This window comes from Megascapheus bottae, chromosome 32 (genome assembly GCF_031878675.1).
Source record: "Megascapheus bottae isolate mThoBot1 chromosome 32, mThoBot2.hap1, whole genome shotgun sequence".
Lineage (NCBI taxonomy): Eukaryota > Metazoa > Chordata > Mammalia > Rodentia > Geomyidae > Megascapheus > Megascapheus bottae.
This window is the reverse complement of record NC_143540.1, coordinates 6,342,559-6,366,351: the sequence shown is the minus strand read 5'-3', so window position 1 is coordinate 6,366,351 and position 23,793 is coordinate 6,342,559. Positions and strand designations below refer to the sequence as shown.

At 48.4% G+C, this 23,793-nt stretch overlaps 2 protein-coding genes across 10 annotated transcripts in view; one reads left to right on the top strand and one right to left on the bottom strand.

Annotated features, from left to right (window-relative positions):
* The window catches only part of Wdr82 (WD repeat domain 82), a 16,824-nt gene extending 6,559 nt beyond the window's left edge, over positions 1–10,265 (bottom strand). Inside the window, exons 1-3 of the mRNA XM_090323283.1 lie at positions 10,101–10,265; positions 6,012–6,109; positions 1,907–1,973 (exon numbers count right to left, since the gene is read on the bottom strand). Coding sequence (XP_090179409.1) covers positions 1,907–1,973; positions 6,012–6,109; positions 10,101–10,261 — 326 coding nt within the window. The 5' untranslated portion in view covers positions 10,262–10,265. The remainder of the gene's footprint in view (positions 1–1,906; positions 1,974–6,011; positions 6,110–10,100) is intronic.
* Positions 10,108–23,793, top strand: Glyctk (glycerate kinase). Of its 9 annotated transcripts, none has more exons than XM_090323272.1 (6): positions 18,135–18,225; positions 19,067–19,116; positions 20,347–20,766; positions 21,004–21,155; positions 21,751–21,926; positions 22,364–23,793. In XM_090323272.1, the coding sequence occupies exons 3-6, from the start codon at positions 20,357–20,359 to the stop codon at positions 23,240–23,242; spliced, it is 1,617 nt and encodes a 538-aa protein (XP_090179398.1). In that variant the 5' UTR covers positions 18,135–18,225; positions 19,067–19,116; positions 20,347–20,356; the 3' UTR covers positions 23,243–23,793. The 9 variants fall into 9 exon arrangements, with proteins under 9 accessions (XP_090179402.1, XP_090179400.1, XP_090179403.1 ...); XM_090323273.1 differs by lacking the exon at positions 18,135–18,225 and adding an exon at positions 18,270–18,342; XM_090323276.1 differs by lacking the exons at positions 18,135–18,225; positions 19,067–19,116 and adding an exon at positions 10,108–10,250.

Here is a 23,793-nt window from a genome sequence, read left to right as displayed (position 1 = left end):
GTCCAGAGTTCAAGCCCCAGGACTGAGTAAACAACAACAACAAAAAAAACATAAAAACAAAGAGAATATAAAAGTTGATAACAAATGCTGGTGAAGAGGAAGGTGTGAAGAAATTAGAACTTTTATTCTCTTAAAACAATCCAGAAGTGAAAATGTCTATGCAAGATGATGTGCGCGGGGGTGGGGGTGGGGGGAGTGTGGCCTGGTGGTAGACTGCTTGCCTAGCATGCATGAAGACCCAGGTTGATTCCTCAGTGCCTCATACACAGAAAAAGTTGAAAGTGGTGTTGTGTCAAGTGGTAGATTTCTGGCCTTGAGTAAAAAAGCAGCTCAGGGACAGTGCCCAGGCCCTGAGGTTAAACCCCAGGACTAAGAACACAAAGTCATATCAAGACATGTCATATCAGCATTATTCATATTAACCAGAGTAGGAAAAAAAAACCTAATGTCTACTAACTAAAAAAATGGATAAACAGAACACAAAATACAGTACTATAGATAATAAAAAGCAATGGAATACTGAATCATGTGACAATATAAACAAACCTTGGAAGCATTCTAGTAATAAAAGCTAGACACAAAGGAATACATATTACCCAATTCCATTTACACAAATATTTATAATAGGCACATCTATAGAGACAAAAAGTAAATTAGCCAGGGGCTGGAGGTGTGGGGATTGCTAGTGGGATAAGGGTTTTTGTTTGAGGTAATGAAAATAATATGGAATTGGTTTTGAAGGGCCTGAACTGAAAGAACGGGGATGATGAATTAGTCAAAGAAATAATGGTAGACAAAAGCAAAGGGGGGAAAAAAAACACAAAAAAAACCTTCAAAAGACTCCAAGAGCCCTGGGAAAGAACAGAAATGCTCACAAACTAAATGCTCACTTGACTCCTGACTTTTCAATAGCAACAGTGGCTTTGAGAAAATCTTCACAAACCCAAATTTCTGTGTGAGGTTAATTTAACACTTATGAGTTGCCGTGGTGGCTGAAGCCTATATTCTTGGCTATTTGGGAGGTAGAGCTGTGGGGTGAGGGGTAATCAAAGTTCATCAGACCTTATTTTGACAAACAGCTGGGTATGGTAGTACCTGCCTCACCCCAGACACTCTGGAGGTACAAGTGGATTGTGGTTCAAGCAGTCTCAAACAGTAAGAGGCGGCCTTTCCACCAAGCAAGAGGCTGTGGAATGACCAAGAAAATGTTTAAACCTTGGTGCTTAAGAAATTCCCCAAGCTAGAGGGTCAAGTGGTCTTAGGTTTTGGAAGCGGAACTATGTCATGTCAGGATCTTCCTTTCGTTGATACAAATGATGAAGCCGAGAAAATAATCACATGGCTTGAACAACTTATAAAGACTTGGAAGGGTAGATTCTAGCTTATCTGGGGATAGAATATTACCTAAAATGTTGGTTATGTTAAAGTATTTATAAGATTTTTTTTTGGTGCCAGTAGCAGGACTTGGACTCAGGGCCTGGGCACCTTCCTTGAGCTTCTTTTTGCTCAAGGCTGGGATCCTATACTAGAGCCACAGCACCATTTCCAGCCTTTTCTGTTTATGTGGTACTGAGGAATTGAACCAGCGTTTTGTGCATGCTAAGCAAGCACTCCCACTGAGCCACATTCCCAGCTCCTCCCTGAGCTTTTGTGTTCAAAGCTAGTGCTCTACCTTTTGAGCCACAGCCCTACTTGTAGCTTTTTTTATTTTTATTTTTTGGCAGAGATGAGATTCATGAGCTTCCATGCTGGGCTGGACTTGAACCACGATCCTCAGATTACTGCCTCCTCTGTAGCTAGGGTGACCTGTGCCTAGCCTTATTCATATCTTAACACAGATATGGGTTATCGCTGCTTCCACATCAATATTAACTCAAAAAGATAAAATTCTATATTTAGGTCTTACCTTTTGCTATGTCCTGGAAAGTATCTGATATATTTGTTGTCATGTAAGGACAAGTAACGAATGGTATCTGAAAAAAGATAAATAAAATCGGATGATAGTGTACTTTTTTTTTCTTTTTGCCAGCTCAGGCCCTTGAACTCAGGGCCTGAGCACCATTTTGTGCTTTCTCAAGATTAGAGCTCTACCACTGGAGCCAGAGCCCCCCCTTTTTTGTCCTCCCTATGTATGTGTTACTAAGAAATTGAACCCAGGTCTTTGTGCATACTAGGCAAGCACTCTAATACTAGGCCAAACTCCTAGACCCATTGTACTATTTAAAGACTGCATCCTCATTTTGAAAAGGCAAGGCAGAGAATCCATTACCATCCATCGTCCAAGAAAAGTATGGGAAAGTAACAGTTCTTCCCAAATGAAGGGTGTGCATGTGGAGTCACGGAACTCACTGGGCAGCACACATGTGTATATTACTCGCTGAGGGGGATGGGGGGAGAGAGGGTATATCTGAGGTGGGGAGACTTAACTAGCCCCTGTAAGGAGTCCTAGATTCAATCCCAGAACAATAGTTTCACTACCAATCTGTCTGGCTCATTAACTACTATTCCAGTGAAATTTGCCCTGAAAATATACCTTGGCCAGGAAAAAATGAACAAGAATCCAGTATTTTAGAGACCTGGGTCATTAACAGTATCCATAGACAGACAAAATTTCTTGCTCTCACTGGCTTTTTTTTTTGGGGGGGGGGGGGGGGGTTGAAGGCTGGTTGGTGCTCTTCTACTTGAACCACATCGCCACTTCCAGGTTTTGGCTAGATGTAACTGGAACTAAAGAGTCTCATAGATGTTTCTGCTTGGGCTCATATCAAACTTCAAATCCACAGATCTCAGTAGCTAAGATAACAGGCATAAGCCATTAGTTACTCAAGAGAAATAACATCTTAAAAGACATTCTGAAAATCAGATGCGGGGGTGGAACGTGGTTTAGTGGTAGAGTGCTTGCCCAGCACGAATGAAACCCTTGGTTTGATTCCATAGTACCATACAAACAGAGAAAGCTGGAAGTGCTGTGGTTCAAATGGTAGAGTACAAAAAGCACTCAGAGCAAAAGCAGCTCAGGGACAGTACACCTGGCCAGGCACTAAGCTCAAGCCCCAGGACTGGCAAAAATAAAAAAAAAAAATAAAATCGGGCCAGGAGTTTGGCCTAGTGGTTAAAGTGCTTGCCTAGCATGCATGAAGACCCGGGTTCAATTCCTCGGCACCACATACATAGAAAAAAAGCCAGAAATGGTGCTGAGGCTCAAGTGGTAGAGCTCTAGCCTTGAGAAAGTCCAAGGACAGTGCTCAGGCCCTGAGCTCAAGCCCAAGACGGGCAAAATAAAATAAAATAAAATCATTGTAAATGATGGAGGCTACAATCCTAGCTACTCAAGAGGCTGAGATCTGAGGATCAAAGGAAGTCTGGAGAAGAAAAAGGTCTAAGACTCTTATCTCCAATAAACTAACCAAGATGTTTGGGGAGTGAGGTGGGAAATCAAATCTAATATACTGGGAGTTTGGCCTGATAGTACAGTGATCGCCTAGCATGCATGAAGACCTGGGTTCAATTCCTCAGTACCATATACATAGAAAAAGCCAGAAGTGGTGCTGTGACTCCAGTGGTAGAGCGCTGGCCTTGAGGAAAGCCCAAGGGCAGTGATCAAGCCCCAGGACTGGAGGGGGGGGGGTGAGAAACAAAAAACAAAAACCCACCATACACACATACACACAAACCCAACACCAATATACCAAAGTACAGCAATAAGATTTTGATAGTTTCAAAGAAAGGAATAATAGATTTATGCTTAAGGGAAGTAGGACGCAAATCATTTGATTAAAAGTGGAATGAATCTGACAGGTGCTAGTAGCTTACACTTATAATTCTAGTTACACAGGAGGCTGAGATCTGAGAACAATTGCAGTTCAAAGCCAATCTGAGCAGGTGAAGTTCATGAGTCACTTATCTCCAATTAACCACTAAAAAGCTAGAAGTAGAGTTGTGGCTCAAATAGTAGATCACCATCCTGGAGAGAAAAATCTACGGGAAGCTCTCAGGCCCTGAGATCAAGATCCACTACTGGCACAAAACAAAAGCAAAACAAAACAGTAGTGACAAGAGAATGAAGTACCCTGAAGAACAGAACTGGAGGGCTGGGGATATTGGGGGGGGGGAAGGAAAGGGAAACAAAAACATTACAAAGTAGTTCCCCATGGTGCTTTCTAGTCAGAAGATAGCGGATCTGGAATAGGGGCAAAGGTCAGTCTTTTCATGCTCTATAACACCTTCAAGCCACAAAGTATTCGTAGATATTCTAGTTCTTGAGAATGACTCACCTGCCCTAAAAAGGAAAGACTTCCTCCCATTACCTGTATTCCCAGGGATGAGCAGGGCTTCGCCATCCTCTCTGCCCCGCTTGGTAGCTGGCGCGCTGTTCCTGGCAAGGCAGTGGCCTGTACAGTTATCTCCTGTACCGGGTGGTATTATAGACCCTCAAACTGTACAAACTACTACCTCAGCCTGGAATCAGGCAAAAGGAAACGGAGCACTGGAAGAACTCTTCAGGAGGCACCTGGGATGCAGCAAAGCTGCACAGGACACACATGTGCCACACATACATCTCATCTGTACCATATCTCAGAATCCCCACTTCATTGCTCAGAAAAGCAGTCCAATAGAAGAAATACACCAGTCATTTAGATGATCATATTCATGCATATTCCTCACCACCCTAATGTTTTATCATCTTGTCCAAAAGCATTCATCACACTACTTGCTTAGAAAACTGCTTCTGAAATATAGGCTGAATTAGAAATGATACATTATAAAATTTTAGTATAGGTAGAGAAGTATTATTAAAGGAGAAAAACAGGTGCTGTGACTCCTGCCTGAAATTGCAGCTACCTATGAGGCAGATACCAAGAGGATCAGAGTTCAAGGAATATTCTAGGCAAAAAAAACCCCAAAAATAAACTTCCCCTACATAAAACATGTGAGATCTCCATATGAATCAATCAATATGCCTGGCATGGTGGTATGCAGGTACGACAATCTGCAGCTAGCTACATACAAACTGTAAGGCCCTACCTGAAAATATCCAGAGCAAAAAAGAACATGGCTCAAGTGTTGAGATCACCTGCCCATGAAGCACAAACACAAGGTTCTGAGTTCAAAGGGCCAGTACTAAAAAAAAAAGAAAAACCCCTATTAACCTACACTCAGGTGAAAACAGCAGTAGCAATAAATGACATTAGAATATGCCAACTTAGAAGGACTTAACCCAGGGGGGAAAGTAGGTAAAAATACGCTACTACAGGAAAAAAAATAACTTTATCAATAATCCTTCGTTCTTCAAAAAATTTTTAGTTTCTTCATTGCCAGTCCTGGGGCTTTAACGGAGGTCTAGGAGCTGTCAATTAGCTTTTTCACTCAAGGCTAGGACTCTACCACTTGAGCCACTGCTCCATTTCAGTTTTGGTTTTTTTTTTTTTTGGGTGGTTAGAGGTAAGAGAATGAATCTTCCCTGGCTGTCTTTGAACCAATGATCCTAAGATCTCAACTTCCTGAGCAGCTCTGATTACAGGCAAGAGCTACCAGTGCCTAAGAAGGTTTCTCTTATTTATTTTGTATTCCTGGCTAGCCTAGAACTTGTGATATTTCTTAGCCTCTTCAGTGCTGGAATTAGAATAACTTGGATCAAGTACACATTATTTTGAATGGGGAGGTCCAACAGTTTAACCACTTGCTGTGTCTAATAGTCTTCCCTTCCATTTGTTTTAAAAGTATTCTTTCAAGTTTCAAATTCCAACTGTGAGCTGAGATTTTTTTTTTCACACTTAGTTTTTCAAGTCTTTCAAAAGTACTAGTGGCTGGCTTCCAGCATTCCTTCAGCTTTAACAATGTTAATTAGCACATCATAGGAAAATATGTAAACTACTTAATTAGCACGTCATAGGAAAATATGTAAACGAAAGAGAAACAGAAGTCATTTACTAAGATTCCAAGACAATTTGAGAAACCACAATCCAAACTACTTAACAATGACCATAAACTAAAACAAGAGTCTTGCTTACCATCAATTTTGTTAGAGCTGTAAACAACTGTGTTCGCTGCATGGGTGTATCTGATAAGGTCCACGCCATATTTCTTACTGTACAGGGTTCTCTTTGGTCTGATGAAGAGACAGGACAGGGGGAAAAAAATCAAAATCCTTCACAAAAATCTGATGTCCATATCAACAATAACACTTGAATGATGTGTCAGTGGTGAGATTTGGTAAATCATTTCTTAAAAAATTCAATCAATTCAGTTCTCTGCCTCTTCATTAGTAAGTGGAAGGATGCATCAGAAAATAAAATACTCACTTTCCATTAGGAACTTTTGTAAAAGAATACCATGAACAAATTCTTTAGTATTCGATGTTTCTGGACATTCTCTTTGATAACAAATTTTAAAAAGAAAAAAAAAAATTCAATCAACCAAGGGGTGTGGCAGCTCCTACCACTAGCTACTCAGTAGGCTAAGGTTAAGAAGATTGCTTAAGGCCAGGATATAGAGATCAGCCTACATACCACATGGAATCGCTATCTTTTAAACACCCCCCCCCCCAAAAAAAAAGTCCCAAGTTAGGAAGAAATTAAATGTCAGGTGTTGACTTACCAGCTCAAGCCCTGGCACTTGCAAATAAATAGGAATACGAAAGAAAATACCTCAAGCAGTCATTTCTCTTAAAGCTGTTACAGTAGAAAGTTTTCTTTGGGAAAGACTATATGATTTATCCAAACAAGCCAACTGCAAATGGCTTGCTTTAAGGATATGATTTTGCAGGTCCAAAACACTAGCTGAACCTTTCAGAAGGTAAAGTATAACTCTCCATACAAAACTAGTCTTTATTTCTCCTTTTAGTGTAAAACTACACTTGCGTGTAAGACTCCTAAGTAAGGGAGTACGGTACTATATACCTGCAATCTCAGCACTCAAAAGTTGAGGTAGGAGGATCCTGAGTTCAAGGCCAATCTGGTCTATGTGAGAAGCTCCTGCCTCAAAAAGCCCAAACAGCAAATCCCAAAAATCTCTGAAAAACTGGATCTCAGTGTTAGCTCAACTCTCTATATGCACAAAGTAGAAAAACAAGACTTCATCTCTAAAAACACAAAAACTAACCTGAGATTTGTTTCTTGTGAAAGAAATCTATACCAGGCATTAGTGGCTCACACCTGTTAATCCTAGCAACTCAAGAAGGAGGCCGAGATCTGAGGATATCAGTTCAAAGCCAGCCTGGGCAAGAAAGTCTGTTAGACTCTCATCTCCCATTAATAACCAAAACGCTGGAAGTAGAATTGTGGCTCATAGTAGAGTGCTAGTCTTGAATACAAAAGCATAGAGATAGTGCCTATCCCTTGAATTCAAGCCCAAGAGAGCTACAAAAGAGAAAAAGGGAGAAAAATCCATTACCCCCTTTCATTTTCTAGTTGAAACCAAGATTGTAATGTATTAGATATAATGTCAAGGGATTTACGTATTAGATATAACGTCAAGGGATTTACAAAGACTATGATAGTTTTTCAAGTATCATGGTAAATTTTCCCTCTCTCAAGTTTCCTGGGCTAATTTACCACTTGAGCTACACCTCCAGCCCTGCTTTGTGTGAGTTATTTTGTTGCCTGGGTTGGTCTTGAAGCCTAATCCTCCTGTTCTCAGCCACCTCGGTAATTAGGATTACAGGTATAAAGCCACAGGTGCTCAGCTAAAATTAACCATTTCATTTTCCTCTCAAATCCTATCAGCTGGTAAATGTATTCCACCTTCCAAGAAAACGTTTTCTTCTAACACTGCCCTAGACAAGTGGTAGTTTTTGTTCATTATTACCAGTTAAAATTGCGAATACCAGCCTAACTGCTAGAGATCTTGAATCCAAGCCTAGTTGGGGGGAGAGGGGAGAGGAACAGACACAAGCCTAGTTTTTCTTTTTTTTCAAAAGAGTTCTTTGAAACACCAACACTTCATGCAAATCTGCAATTCAGTAAAATGGCTACAGGTATGAATAAACTTATTTTGTAAAAAGGCCATTCCACTCTTGTAAGAGAAGTCTCTTTTGTTTTCTCTATTACCTTTCCCAGACAGAAATTATGCCACCACAGAGATAAGCCCTTCAGAAATGCTACTCCTTAGGCTGGAATGTAGCTCAATGGCAAAGTACTTGCCTAGCACATGCAACACCTGAGTTTGATTCCCAGTTTCAGAGAAGGAAAGAAAAACTACCTCCAATGTCTACACTCTTTGAATAAAGATGCACATTTCCACCATCAGGTTTTGGGGGAAGGTTCTATTCCATGCACAAACCTACATGTGGCAAACAAACCAGCTTCAAATAACTTGTGTCTCCAGGTTTCCACAATCATGCACCCCCTTACCCCAGCTTCATTTAGCATTACTTCTTCCTTCTTCCTCTCCAAACAGGCCCAAGTAGACAGACATGGACAAAAAGCCATCTACTAATTGAACAACACTGACTTAAATAGGCTTCTGTGCAGCTGTGTCCCTCTCTCCCCCAGGACCACCTCTACAGGCACCTCTTCCTCATACCACAGGCAGATCCAGAGCCCGTTACATAATACTTTCTCATAGCTCCAGTGGGCAAACAACTGGGGAGAATATTACAGGTTAGTCTGAAGCAGCATTACTTTAGGCAATTAAATTCGCAAATGAGACAAGCTCCAAAAAGGGAGTTAAAAGCATCAGAAAGACAAAAACCCAACAATACAAAAAGATGTGGAACAAGGTTATAAAATGTGCCCACTAAATTAAATCAAACACCCTCTGCTTGGGAAAACTGGCCTCCCTGCCATGAACTTGCTTCATACCTATGCATGAAAAAGGCAAAGTGATAGGGGTATAAGTGGTTCTACAGCACACAACTTTCATGACCAGATTCAGAGAGTATGGGAATGTGGTGAATCACATGAGTGTTTTTGAGACAAGATTTTTAGGGATGTATTTTCTTTAGTTTGTCTTAAAGTGAGCTCACATTCAGGTCGGGATGGGAAAGTTAAGTCTGTTTGCATTTGGCAAGTTAGAAAGTTTTAGGGATGTTTAAAACTTCATTACAGCCAGGTGTTGGTGGATTATGCTTGTCATCCTAGCTACTCAGGAGGCTGAGATCTCAACTGAAAACTAGCCCTGGCAGGGGAAGCCCAAGAAGATCTCCAATTAATCACCAAAAAGCTGCAAGTGGAGATGTGGCTCAAGTGGCAGAGTACTTACTAGCTTTATGCAAAATAGCGTCTGGGCAGAGCTCAGGACCTGAGTTCAAACCCCAGGACCGACACACATCCAGGCCACCTAAGCATAGGGGTCTCGAGAAAATACTGAACCGGGAATTAAAGGCCAAGGGGTGGGAATGGGGGAGGAAGGCTTGCAAAGCGTCTCCAGGACTCCAGATTGACACCTAAGGATCACATCCCGCGCTGGCATGGATGGGCAGAGAAAGGCCGCTTGCTCAAGGGAGCAGAGGGTCAGGCCAAGTGCCAGCTCTCAATCGAGGTCACCGCGGGGGAGAGAGATCGAGAGGGAGAACAGCCTCTTCCAGTTCTGCGTGGAACTCGGGGAGGCGTTCTGCACCTCCTGACAGTCTTTAAAGGCGCGGCGGGGGGGGGGGGGGGAGAGGGAGAGGGAGGTGAGCCAGAGAGGCTTTAGAAGACCCCCCCCCCTCTCAGTGTGCGCGCGAGAGAGTGCTAACAGTTCTAAAGGTCAAGGTCAAGGTGGGGTCGGGCCAGCAATGCTGGGGAGGAGGGGGGGGGGAAGGAATGGATGATGGTGAGGGGGGGGGGAGGAGAAACCAAAGACGGATAAGATCCTCATGTCACCGCGCTCACAATCATTATTTAAAAAAAAAAAAAAGCAAAAAAATGTTAGAAAGGCAGACCTCCACCTTGTGGTCGAGTGCAAACGCAAATACCTAACTCTCCGTGGAGAGGTGCTGGGGCCGTCGCGGGAGTCGCAGCGCGCGGGAAGCCGTGAGGGTTTTTTTTTGTGTGTGTGTGTTTTTGAGAGCGTGGGGAGGGAAACGCAGGGCTGGGCCGCGGCGGGGGTGTGCGGGGAGGGTCGGGAGGGGAGCGGGGTGGCGGCGGGGTGGGGGACCCCCCCCCCAGGGCCGCACTCACTTGCCCTCCTGGCAGTCGTACAGCACGATGGAGTCGTCGTCGCTGCTCGAGATGACGGTCTCGCCGTTGGGGCTGAAGTCGAAGCAGTTGATCTTATCCGAGTTCTCGCGGAACACCTTGGCGACGCGGAAGCTCCGCAGCACGCTGTCGGTCAGCTTCATGGCGGCGGCGGTGGCGGCGGCGGCGCGGGGTCCCCGGGCGGGGCGGGGCGGGGCCCGGCGGCGGCGGCGGGGCGAGGGAGCGGCCGGGCTCCGACCGCGGGCCCGGCGTGCGGGCGACTCGAGGCCGAGCGGGCGGCCGCCTCAAGGCCCCGAAGCCTCCTCGGCAGCTCAAGGCGCCGCCCCACTCGGCGGTACCGCGATGGCGGCCGTTAAGTCAGGCCTCCTCCTCCTCCTCCTCCTCTCTCTCCTCCTCCTCCGCCTCCTCTTCCTAGGCTGCTCTGCGTTCGGCTTTCCCTCGCGCTTCTCCCTTCGGGAGTCTGGGAAGGACAGGGTGGGAGGTTCGTCCACCTCAGAGCCAACCGCCGCGGCGCCGGCTCATTGTGTCCGCCATCTTGGGGGCGACGCCGAGGCGAGAAGCCGAGGTTGAAAAGGAGCTTCGGCTGCCGCCGCCGCCGCCGCCGCTGCCGCTGCTGCCGCGCGGGCATGCTGGGAAAAGGGGGCGTGGCGGGAGCGGAGGCGCGCGGCCCGGGGGCGTGGCCGGGTGACGTCACCCCGACCGCCTGGCCCCGGGGAGAGCTCCGGCCGCAGAGTCGAGGTTTGCTCCTCCTCCGCCCCCCGCACCTCACCCGGTGGCGGGAATCGCGGTTCCCCGGGACGGGAGGGGGGGGATCTGAACCCCACGGAGGGGGTAGGTCGTGACGCGGGGAGGGGACCTTTCCACCGTCCCTCCCCACCCCATCCCCACCCCACCCCACCCCGGGATAGCCAGGCGCCTCCTAGGCCGCAGGTGACCACCCTTAGATGAGGTTGGAGTGTGTTGGGGGCGGGGGGGACTGGAATTCTTTCATCAGTACTGTTATTTTATGGGAATGGAGGGGGCCCTGGGGCTGGAACTCATTTGATATATTCGCCAATCCTAGGGCTTGAACTACTCAGGGGCTGAGCACTGTCCTTGAACTTTCTCGACCATGTGAGCCATAGCACCACGTCTGGCTCTCTTTCTGTGTATGTGGTACCCAGCAGTCCATCCCAAGACTTAAGCAGCCGCAGAAGAAATATTTTAAATGTACAATCTTAATTTTAAATGCCCACCTCCCTATGTTTCTGTGCATTTGCACGCGTGTTGGTACTGAGGCCTGAATGCATAGGGCTTTTTGCCCTCAGGCTCTACCACTTGAGCAACTCCCACCGCTTCTGGCTTTTTTGTTTAACTAGAAACTTGTGAGTGGATTCTTCCAACTTTGATCTTCAGATCTTACCTTCCTGAGTAGCTAGATTACAGGCTTGAGCCAGCAGCACCTGGCTTCTCCATGTGCTTTTTGTTTTTAATAAACAGAAGAGACACTCATCTTGAATGTTTTAAAGTGTTGTTTTCAAGTCTTAGAGTGTAGCTTAGTGGTAGAGTATTTGCACGGGTGATTCTCAGGAAAACACTGGATAGGAACTCAATGGCCAAAGCAGGTTTATTTAGAACAAACCTACAACAGCCACCTGCCACTGAAGTGAATAGTCTTTGACAGGCTAAGTTTTTAGGGATTATGTAGAAGGGAAAATGAGGACAGAGGCAGGGACCTGCTGTTTGCAGTTTGGCTTCAGAGGCTGAGGACACAGAGAAGGAGATGAGTTGAGCAAAACCTAACCGTCAAATGCCATTTTATTTTGCAAAACGGCGTCAGACTGGTCCTGATTCTATCAGGTGAGACTGGTTCTCTCCCACACTGGAAACAACATTAAGAAGGACTGTGAGATATTTACTCATTGAGCAGAGGAAGGTATGAATGATATTCAGATACTACCTACAAACTGAGTAGTGGCAAAAAAAGGGGGGAGAGGAGTTGTATCCTATCCCCTCAGGTAAAGAGAGAACCAAGGTTTGAGGGAAATCTGGATTGCTTCCTGCAGCCAACTTCTGGTTACAATTCATTCTGGGATCTGGAAAAGGCTCGTTTAAATGCAACCTGAATGGATGGCAACTTTCCAAATTATGATGCAATTGAAGGAGAGTCCTCTGTGCCCCAGAGTGAGCTGGGGAACACTCATTTCTCAGGGCCTGGGCGCTGCCTCTTAAGCTTTTTTGCTCAAGGCTAGCACTCTACCACTTGCACCACAGCTCCGTTTCCAGCTTTTCAGTGGTTATTAGGAGATAAGAGCATGGACTCTTCTGCTGGGCTGGTTTCAAACCATGATCCTCAGTCCCCGGGCCTCTTGAGTAGCTAGGATTACAGGGTGAACCCCACTGCCTGGCCTGTAGTGTCTTTGGGACAGAGGCTAGAAAGCATGATATGATATAGAGTCTGCCCTGAATATTTTCTTTTTCCTTTTTCTTTTCTGTCAGTCATAGGATTTGAACTCGGGGCCTGGGCGATGTCCCTGAGCATTTTTTTTTTCTCAAGGCTCATGTTCTACCAATTTGTGCCTCAGTGCTATTTAGTTTTTCTGGTGGTTGATTGGAAATGAAGAATCTCATGGAGACTTTTCACCCAGAGCTGGCTTGTGAGGCTCAGAATATGACTACCCTTCTAGAAACCCCCAAAGCTAAGAATATTCTATTAGAAATCTATTTAAAGAGATTGCCCTGAGCCTGATGATCAGTCTTTTAATCCTCAGGAGGCTGAGGTCAGAGGATCTCTATTTGAAGCCAGTCCTTGTTGGAAAGTCCATGAGATTTTTTTTTTTTTTTTTTTTTTTTGCCAGTCCTGGGCTTGAGCTCAGGGCCTGAGCACTGTCCTTGGACTTTTCTCAAGGCTAGAGCTCTACCACTTGAGCCTCAGCACCACTTCTGGCTTTTTTCTATGTATGTGGTACCAAGGAATCGAACCTGGGTCTTCATGCATGCTAGGCAAGCACTTTAACCACTAGGCCAAACTCCCGGCCAGTCCATGAGATTTTTATCTCCAATTAACCACCCCCCAAAACAACAACAACAACAACAAAACTCAAAACAAAAAGACCCCAGATATGTGGAGTTTGAATGGCCCAAAATGGTATGGACTATTGCCTTACAAAAAGTATCAGACTGGGGGCCAGGAGTTTGGCCTAGTGGTTAAAGTGCTTGCCTAGCATGCACGAAGACCCGGGTTTGACTCCTCGGTACCCCACATACATAGAAAAAAGCTGGAAGTGGTGCTGAGGCTCAAGTGGTAGAGTGCTAGCCTTGAGAAAGTCCAAGGACAGTGCTCAGACCCTGAGTTCAAGCCCAGGACTGGCAAAAAAAAAAAGTATAAGACTTAATTTTTATGTCTTTTAAATAAAAAATGCTATAATAAAGGTGATATACAGAGGAGTTATAATTATGTAAGTCTGGATGAAGCTGGATAGACAAAGAAAAAATGAAGTGTAGTCAGATTACAGCAAATACAGGAGATCATTCATTCATTTATTTCCCTTAAGATGAAGGGACCAAAGTCATTTAGGGGGAAATGAGGCAGGATAAATTGAGCAAAATGAGGCCTGGTAAAGGAAACTCAGAAATATGATATTTAGAAACATAGACATGCCTTCTGTATTTCACAGAGGGACAACAGGATACATTCCTTTCTGAGGAATTCATTTCGCCCTGAGAATTAACAACTTGTCTGACAGTATGTCAGACAAGAAAATGCTTTCAGATAACAGGGCACCTGCCTGATCTCAAGGATAAAGATCTGTTTTATGGCAGGATGCATTCTTACCTGGAAAAAGTGCCCCAAACATCCAGAAATTAAGAAAGTAACACCAGAAACCATTGGAACAAAGATACCACACCTAGCTTTGAAGTCAGACCCCTGCCTTTACCATAAAAATACCCCTAACAGCCAAGGAGCTATGTGTGTATTTCCATTTTCCTTAGAGAGCATCCATAGTCTGTTAGTGTGCCCATGTACTTGTCTGCTTGTTTGTTGCCTGCTTGCTTATTCGCTTCACAAAGTTTCTTACTATTGTGACTTGTCCAGAAATTCTTATTCTGCCATCCAAATCAAGGACCGTAAGTGAAGTCCCTACATTTAAAGGGAAACTTCACTAACCCTTACCCTGTGTCCTGTGACAAGGTGTTGAATATATTTCTCTGTGTGTGAGTTGGGCAGGGCCTAGATGCTGTCCCTGAGTTCTTTTGCTCCAGGCTAGCACTCTACCTTTTTTTTTTTTTTGGCTAGTCTAGGGCTTGAACTCAGGGCTTGGGCACTGTCCCTGAGCTTCTACCACTTGAGCCACAGCGCCACTTCAGGCTTTTTCTGTGTATGTGTTACTGAGGAATGAAACCTAGGATCTCACGCCTGGCAAACATCTACCACTAAGCCATAGTGGTGGAATTATAGATTTGCAATCCCAAACCAGGAAATTTATTTGCCTTCCTCACGCAGAAAGCTCCTGGATTCTAATTGCTGGGAGTTCAGTTTGTGACTTTGAATGCCCCCAGGCACAAGGCTTCCCGACAGTTTGGTTAACTTCTGGGTAGAGCCTTGAAATAACTAAAATCAGGTGACTGTGGGTGTGGGTGTGGATACTGGGGCTTGAACCCAGGGCCTACGGTGTGGTTCCTTTTTGCTCCCCATTGGGTGCTGAACTTGAACGACACTTCCACTTCCTATTTTTTTTTTTTTTGCTGACTAATGGGAGGTAAGAGTCTCCTGAACTTTTCTCTTCCAGATGCCTCTGAACATTTTTTTTTTTTTTGGTGTGGTGGTAGAGTGTGTGTGTCTGCGTGTCTGCCCGTTTGCCTGTATGTGTCTGTGCTTCATGGTAGAACATTTGCCTATCTTACGGTACCTAGGGTTTGCTCCAGTAGTGAAAATCACCAACCAGTCAAACAAAACCCAGAGAAACATAAATCAGAACACTATTGCAGCCATACTCATTTTGTACCTCAGTGCTTCAACGCACCATGTAGACTCTCCTGAGGGACTAGGAAAAAATAGAAGAGAGACAAACAGATTGGGTCCGGGAGGTCTGCAGCCCAGGTAAAGAGTGCAGCCCAGTTTATTTCAAGTTCTGACCTTCAATACACTTCTTTAAACTCGGGAACTGCCAGGGGTTACAAACAGTATCAAGTCACAAATAGGTTAAATGAGAAGCTATTAAGTCCCAAACTGGTTAAATGAGAAGCTATCAAGTCCCAAATAGGTTAAATGAGAAGTGATTGACACAGCCCAAAATCATGATAAGAGCTTACTTTCTTGTGTACTCAATTGTGCCGGTCCAAGGTCACTGACCCCACAGTCGGTCCCCAACACCTGACAAATTGATTTGCTAAATGAATGCTTCCATTTGCTTCCCATGAAGGAAAAGTTCTATCACAGACTGTGGAGCCCAGATAATGTTTTGTATCACCTCAAAATGGTAACCTCACAATGTCTTTTATTGTGTATACATGCATGAGCACACACACACACACACATACACCTACACCTGCTGTTATAGTTTGCACTGCTGGTAACTGAACCCAGAGTCACATAAATGCCAGGAAAGAGCTCTCTAGCCCATCCTACTCTCCCCTTCCCTGACTTTTAATTTTTAAAAAAATGTGTGGGTTTTTTTTTTTCAATTTGTGTTACTGGGGGTGGAAAAACTCCAAGGGCTTTGGTTGGCTCCAACACTTGAGCCACAGGCCCCCTGGGGAACCTTATTTTAATGATACTCAGAGGTTCTGGGTGGTTAAGTCACTTTCTCAAGGTCACTTAACTGGGAGGAACTTTCTGCACTGCTACACTTGTATCCTGTGGGAGAGTAAATAGCCATTCACTTTAACAAAGTCCTTTGTGGAACATACAATGCCTTTTTGTTTGAGAAGGGCAAGACTGGGGCTTTCTCACTCAACCTGGAGAGCTTTGGAGTTGAAGGAGTTGTCAAGAGGCCAAGGATCTGTCAACGTCCTCTGCCAGAGGCTGTATCTCTTAAAATTATAAAGATGTTTCCAAAGGTTTTCATGCCTTTTCTCACAGTGCCACCTACAGTCTTCTCAAGAATTCCAAATCTACCTATGACTGGACCCATTTAGGCTGTGTGGATAGGGTTTTTTTTCCCTAGGTGCTGTTCCTGAGCTTTTTTTTTTTTTCTTTCCCTCAAAGCTGATGCTCTGCCACTTGAGCCACTTCAACTTTTCAAAGGTAAATTGGAAATGAGAATCATGGACTTTTCTCCCTGAACTGGCTCTGGATGTTGATCTTCAGCCTCCCGAGTAGCTGGCCAAGGGCTTTTCTATATCTCCTTAACAATGCAGTGACAACTATTGAGCGTTTACATTGTTAGGACTTATAAGTAATGTAGAGGTAATTAAATGTAGATAAAGAGGTGAGGTGTTGGATTCATGTTTAATGGCTTCAGTCCCCGTGGAGAGGTTGTGGAAACACTCTTCCGTGGGTATTGGGGCAGATCCTAGGGGCCACTGAACTTTGCTCTAGTGGTTCATCAGTCTCTTGTCTGGTAACACCTGAGCTGGTTCCAGGTTAGCAACTTACCCTTCTACCACGACGCCTACCTGTGGTCTCCTACTGAGGGACCTGTAGCTCTCCATCCTTCCACAGAAGTAACCAGAACCTTAAAACCCTACTTTTTCTTCCTTTTTTTCCCCTACTTATTAGCCCAACTTTCTCCCTCCCCCCCCAACACACCCTTCTCTATTAAAATATCCTCTATTGGGCTGTGAATGTGGCTTAAATGGTAAGAGTGCTTGCCTAGCATTCATGAAGCCCTGGGTTCGATTCCTCAGTACTACATAAAGAGAAAAAGCTGGAAGTGACACTGTGGCTCAAGTGGCGGAATGCTAGCCTTGAGCAAAAGCTTAGGGATAGAGTCTAGGCCCTGAGTTCAAGCCCCAAGATTGGGGGAAAAAAAAATCCTCTATTACAGAGAAAATTACAGAAACACACACATGTAGAGAATGGCTTGCGGATGTGTGGAGAGGTGCGTTTGAACAAGATTTTTAGGGAATTCATCCTGTGATTTGTGGTACAGCTCCTACCCTAAACTCCATCCGTCAATGCAGAGTGTATCCCTGCCCCACCTACTGTCGGTGAACACCCGTGTCTTGTTTTTTTCTTGCTGCTTCTGTTGACCATGGGGCTTGAAATCAGAGCCTGGACGCTTTTTGCTCAAGGGCAGCCCTCTAACCACTTGCAGCCACCGTGCCACTTGCGGTTTTTCCGGTGGTTAAACTGGAGCTCAAAGTCTCACGGGCTTTCCTTGCTCGGGCTGGCTGTGAGCGGGGATCCTCAGAGCTCGGCCTCTCGAGTCGCTGGGTTTACAGACGTGAGCCAATCTCAGCATTTCGAGAGGCCGAGGCAAGGGAGATGGGGAATCGGAGTGACACCCCGTAAATACGTGAAAAAAGAAGAAATGCCTCCCAAACAGGGGTTGGAGTCGGAATCTGCTTTATGAACGTAGGACGGCAGCAGCGAGCGGGGGCGGGGGTGGAGAGGCCGGGGCTGGCTGAGGAGCGGTGACGGCCCCTGACCTGAAGCTCGGGGTGTGGCTCACGTCGGCATCCTGCGGGAGGATCAACACTGCGGCCGGGGGGAAGCCGCCGTCCAGCTTTCCCCACCCGGCAACGCTCGGCCCTCCGCGCTCATCGCCAGCGTCCACCGCTTCCGGTCCCGCCCCGCCCACCCCCACTTCCGGATTCTGCTTGCCCGGGAGTACTTCCGGTCCCTGCAGCCTGCGAAGCCCGGCACTTCCGGAGTCGCTGGGCGGTGAGTCTACGTCGTCCGGAACCCCACGGCTCCTTGGGAACCATCCTAGGCCCGCAAGACAGCAGAAGGGTCTGCAATGGCAGATCTTCTAAGCTAGCGTCGGCCGGCATGTCGCGGCGGCCATTTCTCTGAGGAAGAGTCGGGGGCTGAGCCTGAGGTAACGTCATTTCCGGGCCTTCCGACCGGCCTGACCGGAAGTGACGTCCTTTGGGCGCGCCGGGCGCGTGGGGAGGTGAGGAAGGCTTGGCCTGTTCAGTTGTCACCGCGCAGGTTTCGGGAGTGGAGCGGAAACCTCGTCTGGTAATGGAGTTGGAGGCTTCGGGATATTAAAAACCCACCCAGCATGCGCGAAGCCCCCAGTTCGAGTCCTCCGTACCGCCAACACGGAAAAAAGCCGGAAGTGGTGCTGTGGCGCAGGTGGTCGAGCGCTAGCCTGGAGAAAGCCCGAGGACACTGCCCAGGCCCTGAGCTCAAGCCCTAGTCCTGGCCCCCCACCCAGAAAAATCCCCGCCCCGTTAAATTCTAATTCATCCGCGAATCATTCCCAGTTCGTGTACAGGGCACACCGGTAACTAAAAGTTACTTAGCTGAAATTCAAACTTAACTGGCTGCCCTGGATTTCAGGTCCACCTTGAGCGTCCCTCCTGCTCTAGATTCTGGTATCTGGGGGATAGTGACAAAGTTCGGCTGGGCTGTTGAAAAGAACATTATTTTATATATATATATGCTGTGTGCTCTTACCTTCAATCAACAGTCCCCAGTGATCCTCCTGGCTAAAGCTGAGTCCCCCATGGCACTGCCTTCTTGGTGACCTTCAACAGGAGTTGGGCAGGGCTAGAGTTTCGTGGGAAAAGCGGAGATCCGGTTGGCTAAAACTGCCAGGTGTCTGAAGTTTACTAGTATTTCTGGGTGTGAGATAAACTGATGTTTGATGTTCAGTGCTCTGCCACAGAACCCGCATAGCCAACTTCTGAGAACATTAGGCTTAATTGCATTCCACTTCTCATTTTGTTCTGGCCCAGGGAGAAAAATGGCGATTCCCTAACCACTCACATCTAGTTAGCTGAGATAGGGAAGGATGCTTACTGTTCCCAGCCGGGCCAGGCAGAAAAGTTCTCAGAAATCCTTTTATAACCAACAGGTGCATGCCATCACACCAAGATATCTTCCTGACTTGTAGAGGAGGCTGAGGTACGAATGACCACAGTTCTTTGCCAGCCCATGTTGAAAAGTCCATCTCAAGTGAAACTGAGGGTGTTGGTTCATACCTATTATCCCAGCCTCCTTCCTCTGCCTCATCCACACTGGCGGATACAATCAGTGTGCAGCGTTAATGGTAGGCATTGATTAAAATAGAAGCCTTTTTAGGGGACTCAGTGGTAGAGTGGAAGAAACATGGGAGAAATCTCTGGGTTCCATCCTTAGCATATGGTCCCCCTTCCCCCATAGATGAACATTTTGTGGCTTTGGTTTTCCCAGAGCCCAAAGCTTCTCTAGTATTTTCCTTTGCCCAGTGGGAGAAATGACTATTTGGGCTAACTTTATGGGAGGCTACTCCAGCCATTGGCTTTTCACCACTGTGGGTGATAGGACTGAGGACTTGTTTTGCTATCTCAGAGCCAAAAGCCGTGTTCTTGGCAAGAGTGGGCCTGGCCAGCTCTGTAGGTAGAAGGGCACTCCCCCCCCACACACACACCCTTGTTGTCAAGTAGATTGAACCCCATAGCACATGGCCTCTTGCAGTGTCTGGGGACATTGCTAAATTTCCCAGCCCTCTGAAAACAACTCTCAGAGAATTAGACGACTTTGCTACTTTGGATTTGAACCTGACCCGCTTGCTGGTCTGAGCTTGTGATTGCTCAGGCCCTGTGTCTTAGGGAACGTGTGTAGCCTCCCAACACAAACCCAGTTATCATTCTCAGTCCAGTTCCAGGAGCTACCGAGTGAGAACAGGCTGGAGGTCAGTGGGCTCAAGGTTAGTGAATGGGATACCCAACAGCCTGCTGGCAGCAGAAGTGGTGAAGAGGGCAGGCAGGAGTGCTACCAAGGGCATCACCCCTGGTGAGGGCTTAGAAGTGCTTGCGATGTAAAAGAGGTGGGGTGAGAGTCTACTGGTAGGAATCACTCCCCTGGTGAATGATTAACTCCCAGCCCAAGAAGAGTGACCTAGGAGGAGGGTCCAGTTAATAGGAACTTTGGACTTGGGGTGGAATGTCCAGGGGACCAGTGTGTGGTCTGCAGTAAAGGAAGACCCGGCTAAGTGGCCGGGCTCTAAGGATTGGTGGGAGATCAGGTAGCTGTGGGTGTCAGGAAGTCTCCTTGAACTGTCAGATGGTTCATTCTCACAGCAGTGGCTGTGGGGTGGCTGCCGGGGTGCCTCCCGTCTCTGGCCTCATTCCTGTACTTTTTCCTCCCTCTCAGGCAGCTATGGATGCGAGGTGGAGCTGAGCACAAGGCAGGGGGCATGACTGTAACCCTGCAGGTCCTGCCCTGTCTGGTCCGAGCTTCCCCACGTCCTTTCTCCTGGAGGGCCCCAGCGGCCCGGCTGGCCAGCGGCATGGCCTTGGCAGAGCAGGCACGACAAGTGTTTGACAGTGCTGTGGGGGCCGTGCAGCCGGGCCCCATGCTGCGCAGGGCGTTGTCCCTGGATCCCAGTGGCCAACAGCTGAAGGTGCGGGACCGGAGCTTTCAACTGAAGCAAAACCTCTACCTGGTGGGCTTCGGCAAAGCGGTGCTGGGCATGGCGGCGGCAGCCGAGGAGCTTCTGAGCCAGCATCTCGTGCAGGGCGTGATCAGCGTCCCCAAGGGGATCCGAGCTGCTATGGAACATGCCGGCAAGCGGTAAGGAGCCGCGGGGGGCCGCTCCCCACTGCCCATTGGGAAGAAAACCGCTCAGGTCACCTAAGTTAGACTCTTCCCAATCTTCCTTTGCTCCTGGGTCTGACCTTCCACCCCTTCTGGGTGGGTGTTGCTGCCACCCTTGCTTATGCCTTTGTGCCCCCCCCACACCCCGTAACAAATCAGGCCGTAGGAGGGGTGTCTACTCCCACTCTCTCACTGGGTTCACTTCTTCCTCAGGGAGATGTTGCTGAAGCCACACAGTCACATCCAAGTCTTTGAGGGTGCTGAGGACAACTTGCCAGACCGCGATGCCCTGCGGGCTGCCCTGGCCATCCGGCAACTGGCTGAGGGACTCACTGCCGATGACCTGCTGCTTGTGCTCATCTCAGGTTTGGGTGACAGATCTAGCTCAGGGCAGCCGGCCGGGCGGGGCAGCGGGGGAAGTTACCCCAAGTACCAGGTTATTCAGCAATTGGTCTGAGCTCTGAGGTCGTAGGGAGGGCGGTGAGATGCCTGGACGGTACCACCGGGGTCACCTTCGGCTCCCCTAAGCTGTGAGGTTCCCCTTCTCAAATTGACCTTGTTCAGTGATGGGGAAAGGGGCCTGACACAAGGCCGCGAGGGGTCAGAGTTCTTGGGAAATGTCACTGCTTTTGGCACTGCCTGCATAAATGTCACCCAGGGTTGGAACCCCCTCTCGGAACCTTCTCCTGGGTCCTCCGTCGTTTCTCCCCGCTCTGAACCCCATTCCAAGTTTGTAAGGATCCGTTCTTCTTGTGTCTGCTAGGATCTCGGGTACTTTTGTAGCCAGGGTGTGGTGCCTGTGTACACTCACTTGACGTCCACAAGGGGGTGCTCAAGCCCCATCTTCCTTCTTGTGCTTGTCTGCCACAGTCTACCTTGGTTTGTGGATTGGGAAGTGTCTCTCTCTCCCTGGCTTCCCCCTCCCCATCAACCTGAGGCCCTCATTCACTGACTCTGCAGGTGGGGGCTCAGCCCTGCTGCCAGCCCCCATCCCCCCAGTCACATTGGAGGAGAAGCAGACGCTCACCAAGCTGCTGGCTGCCCGGGGAGCCACCATCCAGGAGCTGAACACCATCCGGAAGGCCCTGTCCCAGCTCAAGGGTGGAGGGCTAGCTCAAGCTGCCTACCCTGCTCAGGTGCACAGATCCTGGGCTCCCCATGCGCGGCGGGGAGATGACAGCCTAGACCAGAGTCCAGGTTGACAGTGGCCTCGTGTTGAGGGGCCTGGAGTGGGGTGGGGGGAGCATTCTGAGAGAGGAGGGGTTTCTTCTGGTTAGAGGTTGTGTGAACCTACCCCAGTGTGGTGTGCAGGAGATAGGGATGGAGGTGTGGTTCAGGTGGTAGGGTGCCTGCCTAGCAATCGCAAGGCCCTGAGTTCAGACCCAAGTAATACAGGCCCTGAGTTCAAACCCAAGTAATACGCCACCACCCCCCCCCCCCAAAAAAAAAAAAAGAAGTGGCAAAGGATATGTGTGGAGTGCTGCATGATTAGGAGCAGTTTGTTCTTAAGAATGGCAGGGCAGGGGAGGAGGCCGGACTGAGCCCGAGTCATGGCCCCACGGCCCTCCCCTAGGTGGTAAGCCTGATCCTGTCTGATGTGGTTGGGGACCCCATGGAGGTGATCGCCAGTGGTCCTACCGTGGCCAGCGCCCACAGCGTGCAGGATTGCCTGCACATCCTCAACCGCTACAGTCTCCGTACAGCCCTGCCACGTTCCGTGAAGACCGTGCTGGCTCGGGCTGACTCCGACCCCCGGGGGCCACACGCCTGCGGTCACGTCCTCAATGTCATCATCGGCTCCAACGTGCTGGCACTGGCCGAGGCTCAAAAGCAGGCCGAGGCGCTGGCTTACCGGGCGGTGGTGCTGAGCACAGCCCTGCAGGGGGATGTGAGGATCGTGGCCCGCTTCTACGGGCTGCTAGCCCGCGTGGCCGCGGCCCGTCTCACCTCCTCCTCCTCCACCCCTGTTGGGGCTTCCATGGAAGAGGAGGAGGCCAAACTCCACAAGCTGGCCTCTGAGCTGCAGCTCCGCGACCTGCAGCTGGAGGAGGCCCTGGGGTTCGTGACTGAGGCTAGGGGCCCCGTGTGTCTGCTGGCCGGGGGAGAGCCCACGGTGCAGCTGCAAGGCTCCGGCAGGGGCGGCCGGAACCAGGAGTTGGCCATGCACGTTGGAGCTGAGCTGGCAAGGCAGCCGCTGGGGCCTGTGGAGGTGCTGTTTCTGAGCGGTGGCACCGACGGGCGGGATGGGCCCACGGAGGCCGCCGGTGCCTGGGTGATGCAGGAACTCTGCAGCCAGGCCGCCGCCCAAGGCTTGGACATGGCCACCTTCTTAGCCCACAATGACTCGCACACCTTCTTCCGTCGCCTCCAGGGCGGCTCCCACCTGCTGCACACGGGGATGACCGGCACCAACGTGATGGACGTCCACCTCCTGTTTCTGCGGCCTCAGTGACCGCACAGGCCGTGTCCTGAGGCCTGGATCCAAGGGTGGCGAAGGTAGTCTCCAGGCCTCCCCAGGGTTTAGGACCGCTGTGCTCAGCCGTGGCCGCTCCGTTGTCTCCTCATCCCATCCCACGCATTCGTTGGGTGATGGGGACGGCCGGTAGTGGCTGCGGGTAACCCTGAGTACCCAGCCCCTAGGACCATTCTCTTACCCTCCTCCACGCTTAGCCACCTTCCCCCAGGCCTGTCTCCTCTGTGGTGGGAGACTGAAAACATAAAGGACCAACCTGCGGGTGTCCCTTCCCTCAGAACTCATTTTTACCTAAACCTGAAGGCAGGCAGTGGTGGCTGAGATCTGCGGATCACAGTACAAAGCCAGCACAGGGCAGGAAAGTCCTTGAGATTCCTTCTCTCCAGTTAACCAGCCAAAAGCCAGACATGGAGCTGTGGCTCAAGTGGTGCAGTGTCAGCCTTGAGTGAAAAAGCTAAGGGAGAAACCCCCAGATCCTAAGTTCAAGTCCCAGTACTTTCTCCATAAATAAATAAACAAATAGCAATCTG